General features: G+C 34.4%; 1 protein-coding gene across 19 annotated transcripts in view; it reads right to left on the bottom strand.

The window, feature by feature from the left end:
- Nucleotides 1-22420, bottom strand: part of GPHN (gephyrin) — a 279302-nt gene that overhangs the window by 47420 nt on the left and 209462 nt on the right. For 10 of the 19 annotated variants that reach the window (XM_084521331.1, XM_084521345.1, XM_084521349.1 and 7 more), the window contains 3 exons: nucleotides 19823-19864; nucleotides 4533-4595; nucleotides 2081-2123 (listed from right to left, as the gene is read on the bottom strand). In XM_084521331.1, the coding sequence (XP_084377457.1) occupies nucleotides 2081-2123; nucleotides 4533-4595; nucleotides 19823-19864 (148 nt within the window). The remainder of the gene's footprint in view (nucleotides 1-2080; nucleotides 2124-4532; nucleotides 4596-19822; nucleotides 19865-22420) is intronic. The other 9 variants (XM_084521348.1, XM_084521335.1, XM_084521338.1 and 6 more) reach the window with 2 other exon arrangements.

The following is a 22420-nucleotide window of genomic DNA, read 5'->3' as shown; positions in this document are numbered from 1 at the left end:
AAAAAAATCTCTAAAATATCACCAGCAGTTGGCCACCTTCCCAATCCAGACAACGTAAGCAACAAAACAACATTAAAGCATCATGAGATATCATGCCTGGCTACATGCAAAAGACATTCCCACCAGTTTCCTGACAGTAATGAGGCCTGTCTGCAACTCTAAGAGACATTCAATATATCCTAATTTATGGATAATGATTGATTTCACTTGGCTTTTTCCAGTTCAAACTCAGCATGCTCCTATTATCTGGAAGTTGTCTGTCTGCCATTTTTCAGTCCCGTTGAGTTCCTTAATTGACAACTTTTATCTCATGTCCTTCTGTGAGCCTTTTGATCATCTTTAATATCTCCCCGTTTTTTTCCCTACTCACTTGCTTTCAACTCATTTCCATCTAGCACTATCCTATTTAGTGCTATAGGCAATTCATAATTATATTTCTAAAACAACATAAATTATAGTAAGATAGCATTAACAAATTATACAAAGCATCATTTTTAATGAGACAATTTTGCTTTGCAGTAGCTTCTTCAGTATCCCATTTGCCTTCACATTCAAAAAACCCACCCGGATGATTACTTTAAACGTAGGCTTTTATAAAACAATCATGCAATCTAATTTTTTCCTTCAGATGATAAGGTTGCTGAATCAGTAATATCTTACTATACAAAAATTCTTTCAGCACTGACACATGCTTGTTTAAATACGCTATGTGGTAGACTTCAGTAATTCATTTTTTGCCATTGACACGGTAACCATCTTTAAAAGGAAGAAGTGGAGATAAATAAAACTGCCGACTTAATTCCAGTTCCAAGAAAGTTTCTAGAAGAAATTATTGAAACCATCTCTTTGTAAATATTTAAAAGATAACATGAAGATAAACGCAGGCACTGTGAATTTGTGAAGCACAAATAACTTCTAATTGATTTAATTCCTTTCTTTAACATAGTAGTTGTCATACCGAGGAAGAAAGACACAGTTGATGAGATGTATTTTAACTATATTTAGACTTTTCACACTCTTAAAGATGATTTTCTGGTGCACAAACTAGGCAGAAATGATTCTAATTAAACTATTGCAAGATGCAAGTGTAACGTATGTAATGTAATGGAAAAACTGCATTCCTGGATTCAGCAGCAATCTTACATTTTCCATTCTTAGGAGTGTATTTTGTTAGAAACCTCATAAAAAAACAAGAAAAATACAAAGAAAGCATTTTTGAGGCAGACGGAGAACCCATGTCCTGTTTCCCCAACCTTTGTCTGCATATGCACTACTGAAAGAAACCCTGCTTAGTGGCAATGTAATTCCTGCAGGTCCAGCAGATTTCATATAAAATGTGCTAAAACCTTTTTTCTGTCTGTATAAAGTAAGATATTATTTTCTTAAAAGGAGAAGTTGGAAAAATGAAGGAAGATGATAGAGAAAAACATGTACAGCAGTTAAAGCTGGGAAATTGTGCGACAGCAAAGAACCTTTACACTACAGCCATTTGGTGCTGGTTGCTGCACCACTATCTCAGAAGCTTTATCTGCAGCAGTAAGCAGGAAAATAAACTGCATAATCAAAATAGAAAAATATATTTATATACAACTTTACAAGTATAATGCCTGGAACTCCTGCTTTTTCTACAGCCCTTCATATCCTGGGTACTGAAAATACACTTGGGAATCTTCTGCCTTTTTCTGCCATTGTAAGGCACACTGGTTAATAATTCTTCAATGAGAACTGTGCTAGTAGTTTCAGTATCATCAATTCTCTGATGATAGGCAAATCAAAACAGAAACCAAACTCCTTTCCTATTGTTCTGCTGTAGTGCCTACAGGATTAAAAACTTATGTTTCTCAAGTTAAGAGTGAAATATCTATTACTAAAACAACATGGAAAGAAAAAAAAGGCAACTGTCAGTTAATATGTGAACAGTATAAGCTATTTATATTTTTACTTTCTCTTTGGACTGAAATTCATTGTCTTAAGTTATTACATTTCTTCTGCAAACTCACGTGCATCCCAGCTGACTATAATTTGCTGTCATGTAGGCAGTGTTAGTTTCACAATAGAGCTACGAAGTTTCAGTACTCACTTGCTCTGAGGATGTTCTCCTTGCTGCTGCACCTAGACTGGACCTGCAGAGAGAGCACAGAGTCTATGAGCTACAGAAGTTAACAAGAATGCAAAATACAGAGATATAATGGGCAAGCTCCTGGGATCTAAGACAGAGGCTCTACATATTTTCAGCAACATTCTTCCTTACTCTACGTGCAATAAATATGTTTAAGCAGACGGGTACTAGCTGATGGACAGAATCTGATATAAGCAATTTAACACCTCTCCCCCCCCAATAAAAAAACAAAATGACCTAAGGACAGATTAATAGAGTAAACTCAAAGAACACAGTGGTTAAAATTATGTGTTAAGCTCCATCTTAAGTTTATTTTAACAAAAAAATCCACATTTTCTTATACAATTGTAATTACAGTAACTCTGAATCTAGGTCCTCTGTTTTATGCTTAGACAAAATACTAACATAACTGTGTTATGACGTGTCTTAAAATTCCATTACTGATATTTTCGGGTATGATATAGAAAGATTTAAAAAATGGTTAACATAGATTATACTGATTCTGAAGATATTTAATAAGCTTCAAATTGCATAGGCAACTCACAATTGTATAAACAGCTTCTGCCAGGAGCCAGATAAACTTACTTAATTGTTTCTGTTTGGTTAAAAGAAATGTTGTATTCAGAATGATTTTCACAGTGCAATTCTACTTTAAAAAGTAACTGTGTGAGAATGACTACTGGTTTCTCAATAAATCCTCTTCCTAGATGCTTAGTTGCCACTGTGCTATTCCAGATATATTGGTCTGACTCCAGTGAAATGGGAGGATTCACAATGGTCTAATGTTCTAGTAATGCAGGATATTTCAAGTTCCATCCAGTTACCATGCAGATTGGAAAAACTGGTTTTGAGGAGTATCAGTCCTGTAAACACAACACATTTTGAACTTTATCTCTACAGAAGCATCAGCTCTTGTTATTTCTTCTCAGGTTTGGAAAGACACCATGTTATATAGTAAGACTGAACTTGCAAGTTTTTAGACCAAGTAATCTGAACAGCAGTCTGTCTTATGACAGGTCAGCTGTCTAAACTGGTAACACTTGAATACAAAGCTCTTCATGTGGACAAACCCCCAGCTGTATACGAGCTAAAGTAAACTTCACAAGACAAACATCTAAGAGAGTATGAACTGAATCCTTCCCTTTTTTACTTTAGTGACAGATGCATTGATAAATTTCAGTGAGGAATAATAATGTAAAACCATATACAAAAAGTCAAAGAAGTGGAATAGCACAGATGACACTGAGGGTGTAATTTCCCTTGCAGAACATTTGTCTTTGCTGAAAAAAAAAACAAAGGAATTAATCCAGATTATTTTTCAGAACAATTTGATTTGGAATTACAGAAAACTTGTTTAGAAAGTGAATATGTATGGTCTGACATTTAATGAAGAATGATACACACTGAACCCCAAAAAGGCTGTCTTCATAAAGGAACAACCATTTAAGACTGAAGACAGCTGTGCCCACTTCTAAACCTCTTTCTTCTGTTCCACAGCAGCTTGCCCCAAATGTATATTCACATAAAAATTGGATTCTACAGCGCAACACAGTCTACTTATTGTAATGGAATAACTTATGGAAAGTAATGTTGCAACTTAGAGTGGATTATGGTGTCCTTTCCTGAAAAAAAACTGTTGTTTAAAAAAAAAAAAGAAAAGAAAAAACAAACAAACAAAAAACCAACCAAAACCAAAACCTCCCTCCTTCCCACCAAAAATACTACACAAGAAAACTGCAAACAAAATATTAATGATGCCCAAATTTGGCCCAGAGTTGTTTTACCAGATTTTAAAGGCATGACATGTACACTCTTTCGGAGAAGTAAATATTTATCTGTAATTTACCAGAGGACAATTCTGGACCAAAAGGATGGTGTAATGATAGGATAGAAAGCACAAAAGAGAGAGGCATGGACTGAGAGAATTAGAGAAGCAGGATGGGACGTGGCAAGCCAACAGACAGTGTATGCAAAAGGAGACATGGGCCTATATGTGTAAGACTACTGTTTAAAATGGAAGAGGCTCTCTTATTTCTCACTGCAAACCATATGAAAAGAGAAAACGAGGAATGTGCCTGCTGCAAAATAACCAAGCAATTCAGCAAACTGTGGAATGAAACTCAGTGAGATAACATAGTCCTAAAGAAAAAAAGGCATAAAAACAAAAATACAAAACACAAACATTTGAAACAATCTACCAAAATAAACTAAGTAAAATATGTGATCCAAAGGACACAGATAAAAGCTACTAGAGAAGGAGGAAAAATGTTAGCAGACAAAGACAGTGCTAAAGAAGTAAAATGGAAGTCAAGAGAGAGTCTTCAACAAAGTGGAGGAACAGAAGGAGCCCAAACCCATAGCGCAAAGCAATGTTTGCGAATGGAAAACAGCTCCTTTGAGCAGTAATAGTTACTCTCGAGTTGTAGCCTCTATTCCTCCTCAGTTCATCTTTAAGCCCTTCCAACCTATAGTGGAGCTAGTGTATGGACAAAAACAAGAGATTTATAATGAACAGAGCAGCTGAGATTTGCAAATCAAATCTTCTAATATAAAATACGTGCTGACAAAGTTTTGCTCTTACAGTGTCCAAATGACAATGGTAACAAAAGACAGCTGGCTTCACACAAAGCCTCCTACAGGTCATATTTTAATTCTGTGCACACAGAGGACTTCAGTGACAAATTTAAATTTACTTTTTGATTTATTATAACCAGCCTAAAGTTTACATTTTATCACTCACCTGATGGGCAACATATGCAGTATGAGAAATAATTTGCTTCCCACAGATTTTAAAAGCAGCTGTGGAAGAGGAATCCATGATAATAAAATAAAAGGCTTGACCAGCTAGACTTGATTGTTTCCCAACCTATGCTCACAGCTGCAGAATACAAACCATATTTTAACATAACTGACATCATAATTCATTATTATGTAATACCTGTTGCTTAATATGAATTGCACATTGATATCCTAAATGCTATTTTTAAACATAACTGCTGTAAAATACCATTTTGATTAAAACCCGCCAGTTTTCTAACACAGTTTTAGCTGCAATGGAGCGTTGTATCAATGGGGTTATATGCTTTAAAGTGCCTTTTATCATACTCATTATTTGTATGTTTTACTACTTTGTTATTTGTGACATTTACAAAAAAAACCTATATTATTTTCACATCTACTGCAAAGTAAAGATTCAATATCATATTGCACATAGTACCATGAATGATGGGGGCAAGTGATCAGTAATACTATTATTTAGTATAATTCTTTTCATTCACAGGCAGTTACAAAGATAACACACTGTGGCTGTCTCTCCTTACACAGGGAAAGTGTAGTTTTATTGTTTCTCCATTCTGCAAACCCTTGGCTCACAATGTATCATGGCAGAAGATAGAGTGGGGCTATCATCCAGTAGCATTCCCCTGTGTAGTTCAGGCAGAATGTAACGAAAACCAAAACATTCAATTCACATTACTCTTTCTTTGTTGTTGTTGTCTTTTTTAAAGCAAATTGGATTTTATGTTCTTTAAGATATAATTTCATCATGCTAGAATGCAGAATAAGCCTTCTCCCACAGGCTGAAGCATTAAATAGAATGTGAAATAAAGTACTCCAAAATAAATTAAGGGAATGGTAAAATAAAGAAACCTACGGACAATTTCTATCTATCAAACATGATTGGTCTGAAAAATGAAATCAATGACTACACTAAATTGGATTTATTTAAGTCTAAATGGTGTGCTTTGCTGCAAATAAAAATCAGTCCACCAAAAAAAATAATAGAAAAAGACACAAAGAAAAGTTCACGCTAGAAGTGAAAAATTAATGTGAAAAAAAAAAAGAAAAAAGAAAATTGAAAAAACCCTTTAACGCTTTACCATGATTATTAGGAACGGTTAGAGAAATTACTTACCTTTTTTAAGTCATAACAAGATTAGCACAGAGTATTAAGTCAGCTCTTCATTATGGGAGGTACATACAATTAGAAGCCGTTGGTTATAATAAATTGCAAACAATGATGAAGAGTTTCCAGCCCAATATGAAAAGCTAACTCTTATGGGAGTACATTTCAACTTAGTTTTACAGCATGAAGAACAATTCAGAACAATGACATTAAAACATGATCTATCACCAACAAAAAGAGCCCATTTTTTGATATACAGAAACTGTAGGAGGCTAACCCATAATCATCATCGTTTATGGGAAAGCATATTGCTCCACTTTTAGGAAAGCATGCAGAACGTGGAACCACCAGCAGAAACCCAAACATATACACACACAGAGGACAAAGGTACAGGAAAGGGAATGAGTTCGCCAAGCTGTAATGAAGGAAGCAGGATACGCAAAGCACAGCAGCAGCTAACAATTTGAGAACTCTGTTCCTCTTTAACTGTCTCACAAATGCCAGACCTGTTTATGAGGTACTCCTCACACTATAAGTTACTTACAGTCTCTGAGAAAGTGTATAACTCAGGCAATCTCTACGTGAAACTTCAGCAGTATTATGAAGACAATTTATTCTGCAGGATGTGGAGAAGCCTGATGTTGCTGCTTTTACTGTGCGCATGTAATTTACTTAAGAGGTAGAATCTAGCCCTACAGTACAGACCGTGACTATTTCACATAAATACTTCTTATAATTTTATAATGCATAACATTCCAGTGGCAAGAAATATCTCAGTGCCACTCAAGCTTTAGTCCATATTGCAATGGCTACTTTCTCTTTTCAAATTGTACTGTAGTTGTTTTGTCTGGAGAAGAGGAGGCTCAGGGGAGACCTTACTGCTCTCTACAACTGCCTGAAAGGAAGGTGTGAGGGGGATGGAGGTCGGCCTCTTCTCATAGGTAACCAGCAACAGGACTAGAGGGAATGGCCTCAAGCTGCACTAGGGGAAGGTTAGGTTGGAAATGAGGAGACATTTCTGCTCAGAAAGAGTAGTCAGGTACAGGGACAGGTTGCACAGGGAAGTGGTGGTGTCACCGTCCCTGGGGGTGTTTAATGAAAGGTTGGACGTGCTGCTTAGGGTTTAGTGGGTGATAGTGGTGGTAGGGGGATGGTTGGACCAGATGATCTTGGAAGTCTTTTCCAACCTTAATGGTTCTATAATTCTTCCCTCAAATATTCTTTTTCCCCTAAGAGTGTAATATACATTAATCTGTAGCTAAATACGTAAAATAAAAATAAAGCAAGAATAAGAATGTCTCAAACTGGTCTAATAACACTGTAAAAAGTATTACTTTTGGCCTATGCAATACATGTAAGGTTAAACTAGGGAAAAACTGAAAAATATAATGAGATGCATTGGCTTCATTAAAAAAGTTGTTTTAAAACTAATCTGAACAACAGAGAGAATTTGCTCATTATTGAACTAATACAGAATATAAAAATAAGGTTGTTAAAAAAATCACAGCTGAAGTACACCTGGAATTGCATACTTCCGAAAACTTCTAACAAAGTATTCGAGCATTAAATAATGTGATTACAAGCTGCAATCTTCCTATTTCTGGAATGAATCCTTATTCAAACAGCACTCAAACTGAGCTGAAAATGCAAGGTCTTCAGAGATGCTTTATTGCCATCCGAACTGAACAACAGTCAGTTCAAAACTAGAGAAATGTTTTTTCTTTGATACTGAAAACTTTTCAGAAAAGGAAAGTGAGCTCTAGGAATTTGGTAGTAACAAATATTACTCAATACATTTTTAAAAAGGAGAAGCACTGTTGGTGGGATTCACCTCAACAAAATTTAGAAATGAATAATGTAGTAGTCTACACATGGAATTACTCATTCAGAGTCAGTGGGAAGAAACAAGCAAAAATCATCTGAAAGCAAAATTATTTTAGGAGCAGATTTTAAAGACTTATTAAAGTGTTATGCTTGGTAGGCTTTACACTAAAGAAAACTAATCTTTAAATCTTGAATATGTCTTTATATCTTCAACTAGATATTACTACATTCTCCTTTCTGAGGTTTTTCCTAGTCACCCACCTTTTACATAAAATTATATTTAGTTTTGATCATTGTTTCCCTGTAGACTATAAATGCATACATGAAATCTTAGGGTCAGATTACTGCTCATCCTAACTGCTCTCCAAACAGGACAGTGGAAGTGGATTGATGAACACACCACAGAAACATGAGGGTTGAATTGATTCCTTTTACAGGAATGGTATACAAAAAAAAAGACATTATTCAATATTTGGAAAAAAAAAAAAAAAAAGAGATCAAAAGGCAAAGTACAGTCTTCTGGGATGCAAATATAATGCTGAATATTCATTGTCTCTCAAATATGCTACTACAAACTGGCAGCATAGACTTCATTGATAGTTGAGAATAAGAAAGAGGCAAAGAGAAAGGAAGTGTGTTATTTCTTCACAGGAATTTTATGAAAAATTTACATTTGCATAAAGAAAAAAAAGATTTTGTGTTCTTAAGAGTATGGGACTGCATACAAGTAATTGATATGAGTAACCCTGGAAATAGCACGTTTCTGTGATATTCCAAGAGCTGTTCAGGGCTCATTCAAGATCGTACTGTTTTTGTTCAGAGAAGCAATATCAGCTATTATGCACAAGTCTCGAGAAGGTGTGCATCTTGTATAAGCTAAAGCCCGTATTAAATCAAGACATAAAAAATATTGTCGAATAGTTTCTGCCCAAACTCCAACAGATATTTCTATTCAGCACTAACAGAATCCTTGTGGGATTTGTAAGATATAAAAAATCTCTAGGAACAATACACTTGGGAAAAAAAAAACAATTCTACTACTTGTATCATAAACTGTAAGCAAGACCTTTAATTTGTTTGAATGAAAATCTTAAATAATCCCCAAATGCCCTGGAAATATTCTTCAATTTGAGAGGTAGATTGTGTAAATATAGGCAGAGTGAATAAATTTCCTTTCCTAAGAGATATAAGAGAATGAGATTCCTTCTGCCCTTAGTTTTTGCCACAGACATGAGAATTATTTTCCGGATAGGATAGAATAAGATAGGACAGAATAGGATATTTCAGTTGGAAGGGACCTTCAAAGATCATCTAGTCCAACTGTCTGACTACTACCGGGCTAACCAAAAGTTAAAGCAGATTATTAAAAGAACAAATGTTTTGACCAAAAAAAATGACATAAAATTAACCTATATGACAGAGATTCTTTGCATCTGCTTCCCATTTCCCTCCATCTTTTATTCCCCATCATTTCTGGGCATTCTTTGTAGGGAAAAAGTTTAGAGACTTGAGTCAGCTGTATTTTTTTTCCCCAGAGATAAAAATGATGCTAACTACTGTAGTTCTACTGGCATACAGACATACCTATTACTAAAAGGAATCATAAACTAAGCAATTATCTGTTTAAAAGCAGTAATATGAGAGGAGGAGAAATTTAAATAATTTACCTTAATTGGTGTGTGTGTATACAAGCAGGTGTTCTGTATTTTTGAACTCCCGAGAGCAGTATACTTAATGTGTAACATTGTACGTGGATATGCTACCTGTATTTGTTAAAGAGCACTCATTGGTAAAAGAAATCAAATACTCTCCTTGAATTCCTTCCTTTGAAAAACCCTGTGTGGAGCTTTCAGAATTTTGTATGCTGTGGAATTATCACGCCACCATTCAGTCTGATTTTCACTGAACCTCATACCCTGGCAATCTGACTGACACATCAGCCTTAGATGTGTTAGATAACTGAGTTATATCCTGTCTCACCAGTATTCAGATTATTTCAACTCCTTGCCCATTCCAGTTCAACTGACTTTAAGCTGCTGTCAATCACATGGACTAAAAATAGAGAAGTGATATATAAAACTCTTGTCCTCAAGTACACTATAAATTACTCCCTAACCTTTAACATACACTAACAAGATTGACATTTTAAAATGTTTCATTTCTATTACAAACATTTTGCTTTTAAATGAATTTTCAACTATCTTCACATCTGTCTTCCTTGACCCAGCAACAACCAACTTCAATGCAGCATGAAAACAATCCAATTTGTAAATTACTGCAAAATAAGGAAGCTATTCTTCTTGAATAGTGTGAACCTCAAAATCACATTTCAAAAGATTTTGTGAATTTCAAAATAAGTTCTTCATTCAAACACACTCAAGTAACATTTAAGTGAAACACTTGACAGTTATGAAATATCTGATCAATATTACTTGTGCAGCCCAAATTTTTCTTTTGACCTGTAGGCATTATGATTTCCTTGGAATTATTTTCAGTAGAACTTCTGCATGAGACAAGATAAGGCTATTTCATTTTAACATCTCTGTTCAAAAAATGGTTTCATGTTTCACTTACTAAACACTATCCAATCTCTGTTCTGAACAGAGAATTATGTAGGTCTTCATAGATTTCTCTGTTGTGCTGTTTTCTACAAAATAAAATGTCCCTATACACATGAATAAATTTATTTTTAAAAAATCTTTGTGAAGCAGAGGGATATTTTTACCTTACAAATGAGAAACTGAGACATAGAGATGTCTAGGCTAAATTTAACTTGACATGCCTACATCTGGATTTATTTCTGAATGCAAAGCCCCTGAGCTGCCATTTATTTCAACTGCATTTGGACTGCTCAGCATATGTGAAAATCACTCAGTACATGTCTCAGGAAGAACACAGAGACAATGATTGCCCCTGAAAATGGTTTAAGAAAGTTTTCCAGCACAAAACATGAAGTTTGCATCAGTGTGGAGACAGAAAATGTGACACAGTCTTGTTTGGTAACCATTCTGGGCTTTCCGCTACAGCACTGTTTTCTGTTCCAACAGCCAATTGTCTCACCTGAACTGAAGGAAGGAGAGGGGCACTCCCTTTACTTTCCTTAATAAAGCCTGTACTTACAAAAACTTTAAATTTCAGGAATTAGGTGTTTAGAATCACATATGACAAAGAACCAAAATGATTTTGCCTTATAAAAAAAAGCATGTTTCCCATGGTTTTGTAAAATGACATGATGCTTTCTGCATTAATGAATTCTTGCTAATGATTTTGCTTAAGCTTAACATTTTTATTTGAGATAGGAGCATCAAATTTGAAGGGTTTCAGGTACAAGATCAAGAACCAGTGAATATTGGTATGGAAAATTTTTGAATAATGAAAACAGTGATCATTATATTCACTGATGTATATAGTACTTGGACTAAAATTCAGACTTGTACACTTTCAGATATAAAAATGGACATAGCTCTTTTAAATTAACATTTAAACTAGGGAGCAAGAATTGTAAGGAAAACAAAGCTTTAGTCTGTGAATCTATCTGTGAAGAACTATGCTTCTGCCTGTATGTTGAAGCAGAAACACTCACTATATTCCACTGAGGAGAATCCCCAAAGTGAAATAAGAATCCTCATGGATGAAGAACTGAATGATTTCAGAGAGTTCATAAGCAATGCAAAGGAGATACTGGAATAGAGCAAATGCTGCACTGAAACTATACTGTCAAAGACAAGTTAGCAGTTCTTTTTGAAAGCAAGCAGAAATACAGAATTGCTGAGAACGTGATTTGCACTTAGGATTTTGCTTTGAGCCTCGAAGGCTCAAATGGATAAGATTTCTTTGGTGCTCTCAAATTCAGCATTCCAGATTGCAAAATCCAGCACAACGGCAATCAGCAGCCTCTTCCCAGCAGTTGTGTGCCCGGCACATCAGGCTGAGAACAGAACATTGATTTGGCTGGGCTTCTTCAGCAGCACAGAAACTTTGAAATTGGCAGAAGAGAAAGGGATATGGAAAATATTGTGAATATGGACACTCCTCTCTTCCAGCTCTTAAGTGAAAAGTGATATGGTCATTAGGCTTAGCAGAAACTTGTTTCCAGGTTACAAAATCGCACTTGAAAAACTGGAAAATGTGAAGATAGTGTAAGAAGCACTGATGGGAATCCACAGACATTTGAACTATATGTAACTGACACTGACACTGTTGTGCATATCTAAATTGATTTCCATGTGTCCAAAACCGATACTGTCCACTGGAGACTCAGACAAATGAAATCACACTTAGAGCATTTACATCAGTGGATACTCCAAAAACATAACAGTAATGTAACAGAAGCCCGGATCTACTTTGGTATGATCATCTAGGTTAATTTTCCAGAGACTTCTTTGTAAGCTGACTCCAAAGAGTTAGAGTGCTGCTGGGAGCTGAACCTAGACAGCAGCTGCACTGAGAGTTATTACTGTTGTAAAAGAGTACAGGCGAATGTATGGCTTCTCAAACAACTGTTTAAGTCCAAGTAAACAGCGAACATTGTCTGTTGCTGAGCAGCTTGCTTCTGGATTAAAAAAAAAAAAAAAAAAAGAGACTGTCTATAAAGGAAATCTCACAGGCATACCTAATTAAGACAGTTTTGATACCATACAGTCTAAGGTGTGGTACAGCATAGGTAAATGGAAAAAAAAATTGTTTAAATGGATGTAAATAAATAAATAATGACAAGACTGCCTGTGGAAGGTGCAACTGTAGATTACATATGTGGGTCTAAACTATAATCAATCAAAGAAAAATGATACTCATAGCTCTGTGACTTGACCTGATTTGCTTCATCAAGGATTGCACACCTCTACCATAAGGCAGGATGGAATGTCTCCCGATTTTTCAGAAGAAGAAAAAAGGGACAAATTCACATATGGGAATTTAAAATTGAAATGTACAGACTTATCTTTTCTTGAAACAAAAAGCAAAGAACTATAAAGTTTCAAATGAAAAAGGATGGAAATGATTTCTGAACTACTTGATTTTTATAATATAGAAATATATATAACATTACCTGGAATATATCTGGATTTTATTATTCCATTTCTTAGTGCCTATACTTCCTAATTGATACACTGTTTTTTTCTAATCTCTCCTTGACAAATGCATAGTGGGCAAGCATTTTACCAAAATAAAAACAAGCATAAAGTATTACAAATTTGATAGGTTGAGGAGATAAGTTTTAAACCAAAAACTTTAATAGGAAATGAGATGACTTTCAAAACCACAGTTTTGACCACTCTCCTGAATGTTAAACAGTTCTTTGTAGAAGAACCTAGTGCTTGGAGTGAATGTAAACGTACAGAACAACAACAACAAAAAAAAAGTGCAAAACTTCTATATGAGGGGATAATTTTATTTGACAGAAGTCATAAGGTAAGTACCATGCACAGAGAAGCTGCAGGATTTAGTATAATTTTGCTTTTATTTTGAATGTATGAAATACTGATGGATCTAATTTGGGATGTAGCACAGTGGATAAACAAACATAAAGTGTACTCAAAGTGCAAGTACAAATGTAGGAAGATATTTTTTAATGAAATTTTAAAAATGAATTGTATTGTACATAGCTGTACAATGACATTCATCAAAGTTATTCACTTACACCTTGATCAGATTATTGCTATGGTGCACTCTCCTTCCTAATGGAACTTGAAGATTTCCCATTCCTTCACTTATGATCTGTTATGCCTTTCTTTGTATGTCATCTAGTCCGTATGGCAAGAATAATTCTCTATTCTGGTATGTCAGAGAGAATGCTACATAAGATATTTGTGCAGCTGCTGATCCAAATAACAAGAATGAAGATACAAGTAGTAATGCTGTTTTCTATGAAAAAAAAAAATTAGATCACTGTTTTTTCATATAATTTTGTATTTTAGTTTCCTGAGGAAACCATATGTCTCTAAAAGTTAGAATTCTATTCCATTTGTTTTTCTTAAGCCCAAAGTACTACTATCAGCAAAACAAAACACAATAAAAAAGTAATTCTTTAAATATCGATGATCAAATAGAAAGCTTTGACCTCTTGTTCATGTCCGAAAGAGAGAAACCTACAAATTCTACTTAAAAACTCACCTTTCCATTAGCAACTGTAAAAATATAGCAAATGAAAGCATGACTACATCGTAACAGTATAATTGTACAAAACCCAAATGATTAGTATATCTTTATTGGCTCTGTTGTGTTCATTTTTGAGCTGTAGATATCACAGAAACATAAAGATTTTTTTTTTTCTCAAGATATTTTTCCTCTTTTATTTCATGATTTTTTTCCTCTTTTCAAGCTAAGGATCTTGTTAAAGACACAGCTGACACATTAAGTAACGTTATATCCATAAACAAAATGAAAACCTCAGCACGAATGAAAATGAATTTTTCATCAATAAAGACAGAGCTAACTTGGAAAAACATTACTTCAAAGTTCAAAGAGCAGCTCCACGGGAGAACTCCATAGAGTTCACAAAGCAATGAGTTAGACAAACGCAACTTAATGAAACAGTTTTTCTTCAACGCATTAGTGAATTTATGTCAAATGTTTAGAACCAAATTCTCTATCTGATGGATTTCTGCTTGAAAACAGAAAAGAGAGTGGAGAGGAACTGGTTATACCTATTTCATTTTGCCTCACTTATCCAAGTTACAGCATAGCAGAAATGGAAATTAATTGATCTAAAAAATATAAACTTTGTGCCACTCTTGTTTATGCATTATACATTTAAAATAGTGTGTAAAACAAGAGCATAAATACTGAATATAAAACCAGCCTAATAATCTGACCAATAACAAACCCATACAATCTCCTTGTTATACCTGAAAGCCTAAAGACTACGTATGGTATTTCATCTACCTACATTTCTTAGGATTATGTCATACTTTTCTTGCTGTTGTATTAATGGTCTTCAAGAACAGTCCTAAAAACAGAACTTGAACAATATGCAATTCATGGTTCGGACACTATGTGTGGATGTTCACTTAGAATTTTCCTTTCAATTACAGTAAATCCATAATTATAAAAACAATACTGATATTTGCTAGTACTTAAGAATTGACCGAACAGCATTTCAGTTATTTGACAATTGCATGGTCAATTAGTGTGGTCAAATTTATTCTTCAAAAATTTTTATCTGACAAAGTGGTGCTGGAAATTTGTAAGTTATAATATCTGAATAAACTAACTCAAAAATTACATTAGCTCACTGGTTAGTAATCTAGAGAGAAGTATTTTTGAAAAAAGAATAAGAAATCCAATTTAACAAAAGGACTATGAAGTATAAGGGGTTGCCACAGTCTTAAGCCAGCACAAGGAAGCTGGCATACCTTACTAGTGTAAGAGAGACAGAAAAGCTTTTTGTTAAGTCCTGGATGCAGAATTTGCAGATAGGCAGCAAATCTGAAATGCTGGGCTTACCACATTAAGGTTGCTCTTAAGTCTGACTGTCAAAAACAGTCGTCTCTGCCCTTAAGATACAAAGTCTGCCCACACTCAAACCAATTGTGCAGAGCAGTGCAGATTTACTGCAGGTATTGACAGTGGTACTTAAAACCCTCTACCTAAAATGCAATTCTAGATTGTATGCTGGTGGTAAATGCCTGAAAATCAGAATTGCAGTTCTCAGTCTTGCAACACTGACTTCTTTTCAAAGTAGCCTGATTACAAGGAGAAACAGTCTCTTACCTGACTTCAACTCTAAAGAACAAGATTTGTCTATTTACAATGTTGTGTGATATATACTTTATATAAAATATGTAGAATACTTTAAGCTAGAACTCTTGAGAATTTTCCTGCAGTCTCTGAATGGAGTTCTGAAGTTGTGAATTCAACAGATAAACTACCTATTGCAGGAAACAGTATCTCCTCCTCCCTGAATATTGCTGGTACTTAATGTCCTGTACTGGTCCCTCTGTTCTGGTATTATCAGGTAAGGATACAGAAGTCTCTGTTGTGTAACTAACAATGTTAAGTATACAGTCAAATCGCATTAATCAGTATGCAGCGAATACATATTCCAAAACTGTTTTTCTGGAAATAATTTACTTCGTGGGAGAGAAAAATAACATAAAACTTTGCAGGTCTTTCATAACACAAGGCATCGTGTTCTAACCACTCAATGAGCCTAAAAAAAAACATGATGTGCTACAGACCTGAATATGTCTCCTTTTCAAACCCTTCTTTTCTTTTTTCTTTTTTTAAGCAAGGGGTAGCTCTGCAGTAAACACTTTGCTGCCACTATACTTTCAATCAGCAGATGAATAGGTTTCCTTCATTACGCTTTTAGCCAAACACATAGCACATGCAGAAGCCAGAGGAGAGGAAAGGAAGGAAAGAGAGAGATTGATGCTGGTAATAAAAATTCTAAGATACAAATGAAGATAAAAAATGGGGCCATTGCATACTACTACCTATAAGTAATCACACAAATTAGGATACTATGGACCTTCTTTCATTGGTGAGTCAGTTTTACATAAAAATACTTAAAACAGTATTTTTAAGATACAAGCTGAACTCAAAAGACTTAAAAAATGCAAGATGTAAAGATGATCTGATCTAATCAATTTCTTCAGTGAACTACTTACTGGTATTTAAATTAAATTTACTATGTTTTGTAACTACTGGATAAAGAGTAAATTATAGATGTATTACAGACATTCTGCACTGTACAAGTGCTAAGTTGGCATCATTCCTAATTAATATTTCCACTCTTAGAAAGATCATTTAAGTACTCCGGCTAACAGTAACAAATATTACAAGCATAAAGCTAACAGGCTTTTATGAAGTGGGGGGAAAACTTTATTGCATATCATGGAATTCAAAGAGAATATGAATTTATATTATATTGCTACACCATTTTTGAGTATTAAAGCTCTTTCTTCTCTTGCCATGAGGGAATCCTTTTTAAAGAAACTCACTTTGATTTAATTGACTTAAACCAGAGACAGCTTCTTATTCTAGGTCAGTGGAATTGTTAAGGTGCTGACTGAGGGTAGGTAAGTGTGTAATACTACTACCCTATAATGCCTGAAGTTCAGCTAACTATGAAAAACTTTCTGTACCTAAAGGTAAGTAGAAGATAAAAAAAAAATTCCACCCATTCCTCTCAAGTCAACATCAGTTGACCATATCCACAGTTTCACCAGTGTAACTGATGAAAATAAGAGTCAGTGAAAAGATGCCTTCTCTAATTATTGGACTCTTAAGATGGAAAACAACCTCTACAAAGAAGATTATATTTAGAAAATTAGGGAGCTAATTCCACCTCAAATTCTTTGCAATGAGAATATACAGCACCCAACTTTGCCTTCTGCTGGAAGATCTTTTAATTCTTCAATTGAAGATCTTAAATTGATTTATGTAACAGCATAAAAAAATCCCTGATAGTATACTCACTCTCCTTTTTGTGTACCTTAGTTCTACGATTGCCAATGCACCCAGTTCCAGAGCTTTTCTCAAAAATTAAAATTACAAGAAAATTTCTTGAAAGATGAATCTGCAATACCTATTTCTGGTTTCAGAACTTGTGTAGATCAAGTTATCTTTTATTTTGTCTTTTGCTCTACATCTCAGATGGTACATTTGCTGAACTGCAACTATTTCTCTTGCCTATGTGCTCCTGGCATTCTTTGAAGGTCCAAAGCGATTTGTAGATAACTTGGACATGAAAAAATTAAGAAGCTCTGAAACTGTTGCTTAAGAATCAGCTTAAGAAAAATATTTCCTTGGAATAAGAGCCACAGAAATACATGTAGACTCAGGGAACTCTGGAATCCTATCAAGAGTGTGGTCCTTTTTTTTCCACTGACAAGACATGCAATACAAAACCAATCCTTTTCTTATCCTTGATCAAACCTAACAGCTTTTAGGACTCTATTTAACAGTATCTTAATTTAAGAGAATTTCTAACACATCAATTAGAAGTCAGGCGGTTGTTAACTTACTGCAGCCTATTACTTTTTATAAAATAATAGCAGGTGACAACAGTTAAGTAAGCTTTGTTGGACACACATCTTGACATTAAGCTGTATTTCTGAAGGAAGAATCTTTTTATAAAGTTATAAACTACACTACATATCCCATATGGGATAATATCCGGGTAATATCCTTGTACTATAGCCTGATAGCTTTGGAGAAGGTTAGTTTTTGGAATCTGATCAAGAAGGAGACCTGTATATACTGATTGACAAGCCACTAAGAAAAACATTTGTTTGTTGTTCTTTCAGTGATGCCTCCAGAATGTGAAAAGGACATATGGCTGAAGTTGCAGGCAAAGCAAGAGTGCAATTTCTCTGAAAGTGGTACATTTTCTTCATAATTTCGAAGAGAATGTTGACCATTTTTGCAGGAGAGAACTATCGTAGTGGGAGTCTTGGGAAACAATGTGACATCAAGCTGAAATGCCATTTGATCCAGAGCTGCTTTTGAAATTTCATACAGATCATTCAGAAGAATGACTGGTCAAATAAAGAGGGCATTTGTCTTGCATCTGTAAGCACTAGATTTTATTTTTTGCTCTTTGCACTAGCTTAGAAAAAAAACACTGTCTTGGTATGTGTGTGAGTATAGTATTACCTATTTATTCCATATTGGTGTTCCGATGATAATCATGATGAAAACAGCAAGGCTTTCATACAATACAGTAATGAAGCCCAAACTGCAATATACATATCAGGTGCCTTTAAGAACATATACTTGATAATCTTTAAAACAACCTGTCTGCAGGTAGAGCTTGACTGCCATTATCTGTCTGTGACAGAAAATCTGATAAGCATTTTTCTTCTCAATAACTTTTTATAAGATCTTTTGCCTGTTCATACACTGAAAGTATAAAGCTTTTTATTAATAGGGATAAAGAAGTACTAGAAATGGTTGCTTGAGAGTGAAGTTTTAGAGAACAAGTGAGATGCCTATCAGCAAGGTATTGCTTATACAAAGTTAATCCTGCTTAGGGACAGAGTAACTGAGTAGGTGAGCTCCTTATGTTTGTGTTTTGTATGACACTCATTAATAGCACATTAACATCAAGTTTAGAACTTGTCCAATAGTATGAGATAGGGTGAACTATCTTCTTTTTAGGATATCTTGTTAACCTTGAGGGATTCTTTTAAAATACAGAATAAATGAACTCTGTGTTCAAAATTGATTCATTATTATGGAAAATCTCAAGTCCACCTTTTTGATACTCATTCATTAATCAATTATAAGCTAAAAGCTAAACTTCACATAGTGAGTGGGTCATGGCACTAATTTGACAATATTTCGTAAATTCTGATTTTTCCTATGACTTTGTGAATTCTACTTTATCTTAATATCTTTCCCCTGAAAACAAGGTGTGAAAAGCAAGTCATAAATAATACATATTTTAATTTTAATTTCAATAAAATATATTTTTCTTTTCAAATCTTGCTAAGCTGGTACTATAGTTTACTATAGAAGACTATAGTGAAGTTGATATGGAATTATTTACAATAATATATGTATTTTGGGTACACAGTGGACCAAGCCAGGATTTTGGGAAATAATAATGAAATTCATATATCCCTAAGCAATCTATATCTAGACAAGAAATTAACTATAACGTGATGGTCATTTTTACAGAGTCCTTCCAGTTTCACTGCATCTTGCTATCTGGACATCTGTAAGTCTTTTATTATTCTCCTTTTTAATGTAGCACGTAACTAAAGATTCTTTCATTAAATAATTTATGTTTGTATGCTACGGAGTTGTTGTCTAGTTGGACTATACATTACGGTGGTCCCAGACTGGTACAGTGATTTTAAAACCACGCTGAACATGGTTGCAGATTGATCATGCAAAGTTTGCCCCCCAAGCTGATTTTTCCCCATTTGTGCACAGTGCAATGCAAAAAAAGAAAAAAAATAAATAAAACCAAAGAAGTGTGATGGGAGAGCAGGTCGACTGTGTGAGAGAACACGTGCAAAGTATACCTCAGAAACACTATAGGTGGATGAGCACGAAGGGAGCCGAGCCTGGTTGTGCAGTGGGGAAAAGAAAACATTGTTAAAAAAGAAATGGTGGCACAGTAAGGGTCTCAGAAGGTTTTCTGTATAGGTGGTTCCAGCACTGAGATAGTAGCAGGGGGTTCATTAAGTTTCCACAACCAGCTATTTCAGAAACTACAAATTTATGCCTTTTAAGGTGGAAGCTTCTTAAAAGAAAAAAAAAGGTATTGCATTTATAAAGTAATTAGAACTAATGATGAATCTGAAGAAAAGTATCAATCCTTCCTCTATGTAATTGATAACATGACTAGAAATCTATACTTAGGACAGTAAGGTATTCTAGAATGAAGCTTTACCAATTTCTTCGATTTGACGTAAGTTTTATTCTAACTTTGCAAAGGTACAATGTGAAAACACATTAGAGTCCTTTTTCTTCCCTGTGTATCTTTATGTTTTTAGATGCTCAGAACCAGCACTTTGGTAATTTAGGTTTTTCTTCAAACTCAGTTCCCCAAAAACCAGAATAAATTGCAAAGTTAAATGACTAATGGTCAGATATAGGTCAGCAGAAATCTGCAGATTATGTCTCTAAGCAATGTACACAGATGTGATTCCTGAGGGACACTGTCCACTGTCAAAACTTTTCAGCACAGATACAAGTTAATTGGTAACGCTACAGTTTTACCAATTGCTTAGGAAACACTTTGCTTATTTATATGAAATACACATTTTTCCATACCAGTAAGCCACTCCTAGATCAGACATAACTCAAATATTAAAAAAGGAGTCTCCGATTATTCATAGCATTTGTTTTTCTAGCATAAATATGAATATATGTATTTTTTTGGTTGAAAATATTTCCTGTTTTAATTACAAAGAGTAGTCTTTTTTTTTTCCTTTACATTTGTTATATTTATGATCTGATCATAACTAGCAGTAAACACTAAAAACAAGCTAATAAATGAAATTTAAAAAGACACGGTTCCTATAAGTACATTAAAAATCTCTCCCTTTTTTTTTTTTTCCCTGGGGGTGGAAAATTAAGTATCAGAATTCCCCGCAAAAATTCCTTAGATTTCAGCAAAATTAGTATCTGTACAGCACTTCAGATACATTTATGGTAAAGAACCCAGCAAGAATTTCCACATATTATTAGCAACCACTTACTTAGGTATTATGAAGGACTATTATGGTCAGAGAAGATGCTACTCATAAAAAGTCGCTCATGAACATTCCTCAATCTCAAATGTGTATTTCATAGTTCTTCATTGAAAAGTAAAATACCCCTGTCAGGAAAAGTTTACGCTTGTCTCCATTACATACTTCTATAGAGCTGTTTTTCCTTCAATGAAAATGTTTAATGCTCTCACTGAAAATATTTTTGTTCCTTTCTGGTATTCTGTACATATGTCATTTACTCTAACTAGGTAACATCACTAATGTAATCCGAATGACTTCACATGTTAAATGTTTATACACACAGTACTTTCTTCACCTGATGACATTTTCTTATGAGAACATGGTATAGTGAGATGGTTTGCAGAACTAGATCACAAAGAGAAAATTACTTCAGAAAAATAGAGCAGAAAATGCAGTTTTAAGATATCAAGTATTATTCTTAAACAGTCTATTTTGTAAAAAAAAAAAAAAAAAAAAAAAAAAAAAGAGAGAGAGAGAAAGAGAACCCCTTTCAACCAAATACAAAGCAAGAAAGCTTTTAAAGCAAGAAACGTTTTTAAAAAGACTGCTCTGAATGCTTTGCAAGAAAGATAAGGTGTGTTTTTGCTTAGAACAGGGGTTCTGCTATTCACCTAAGACTTTCGGATGAGTCTCCAAGCAAGATTCTCATCAATAATGTCCAGCCGTTGTTCCCATGTTTTGTTTTGCAATGGCATGGAAAAAGAAGATCCATTAGCCTCGATTTTGAGGGTAAGGATACAAAGAATGTGCTAAGAGCAAGAAACATCACAGCAGCAGTTTTTAAAGCATTAGCAACTAAATAAATCAAAACAGCAATGATAAGGAGGTTTAGACTTCTACTGCACAAAATTTGGAAGAATTTGGCTTATCTTGCCTACTCTTCACACTAACTTACAAGAGGTATGCTAGATACTTCTGCACCTCTTTCATCTTCTCTTGGACATCTACTATAAGTGGACTGCTATTACTCTGTGATCCGATTATCTGTATTTTCACTAGTATCTAGCCTAAACTTACCATTTAACTTCGGTCTTATTCCAAATTAATAATAATATTTGTATTAAATTTAATCACTTCAAATGATTCTTATTTTCTTATTAATAGTTTCATTGATATAGAAGCACATTATAATATTCCCCTCACTAAGATACCTGGATATTTTATTTCTCCCTGTGCTCAAACACCACCCTCCCTATAGTTTTCCCTCAGTCTCATTCACTCAAATTTCTGTTTTTCTTACTCACTCATGTATAGACACTGAATTTACCTATGTCATTTTTTCATAATGATGAAATGGAAGGTATGCTCAACGGTTCTAGTCTCAAAATGATCTCATTGTCTTCAGGAAAGGATTTTCAGTTCATACTCTCACATACCACAATT

This window comes from Aythya ferina, assembly GCF_964211825.1.
Source record: "Aythya ferina genome assembly, chromosome: 5".
In the NCBI taxonomy this organism is placed as follows: Eukaryota; Metazoa; Chordata; class Aves; order Anseriformes; family Anatidae; genus Aythya; species Aythya ferina.
The sequence above is the reverse complement of the archived record's forward strand: the minus strand, read 5'-3'. Positions and strand labels throughout refer to the sequence as shown.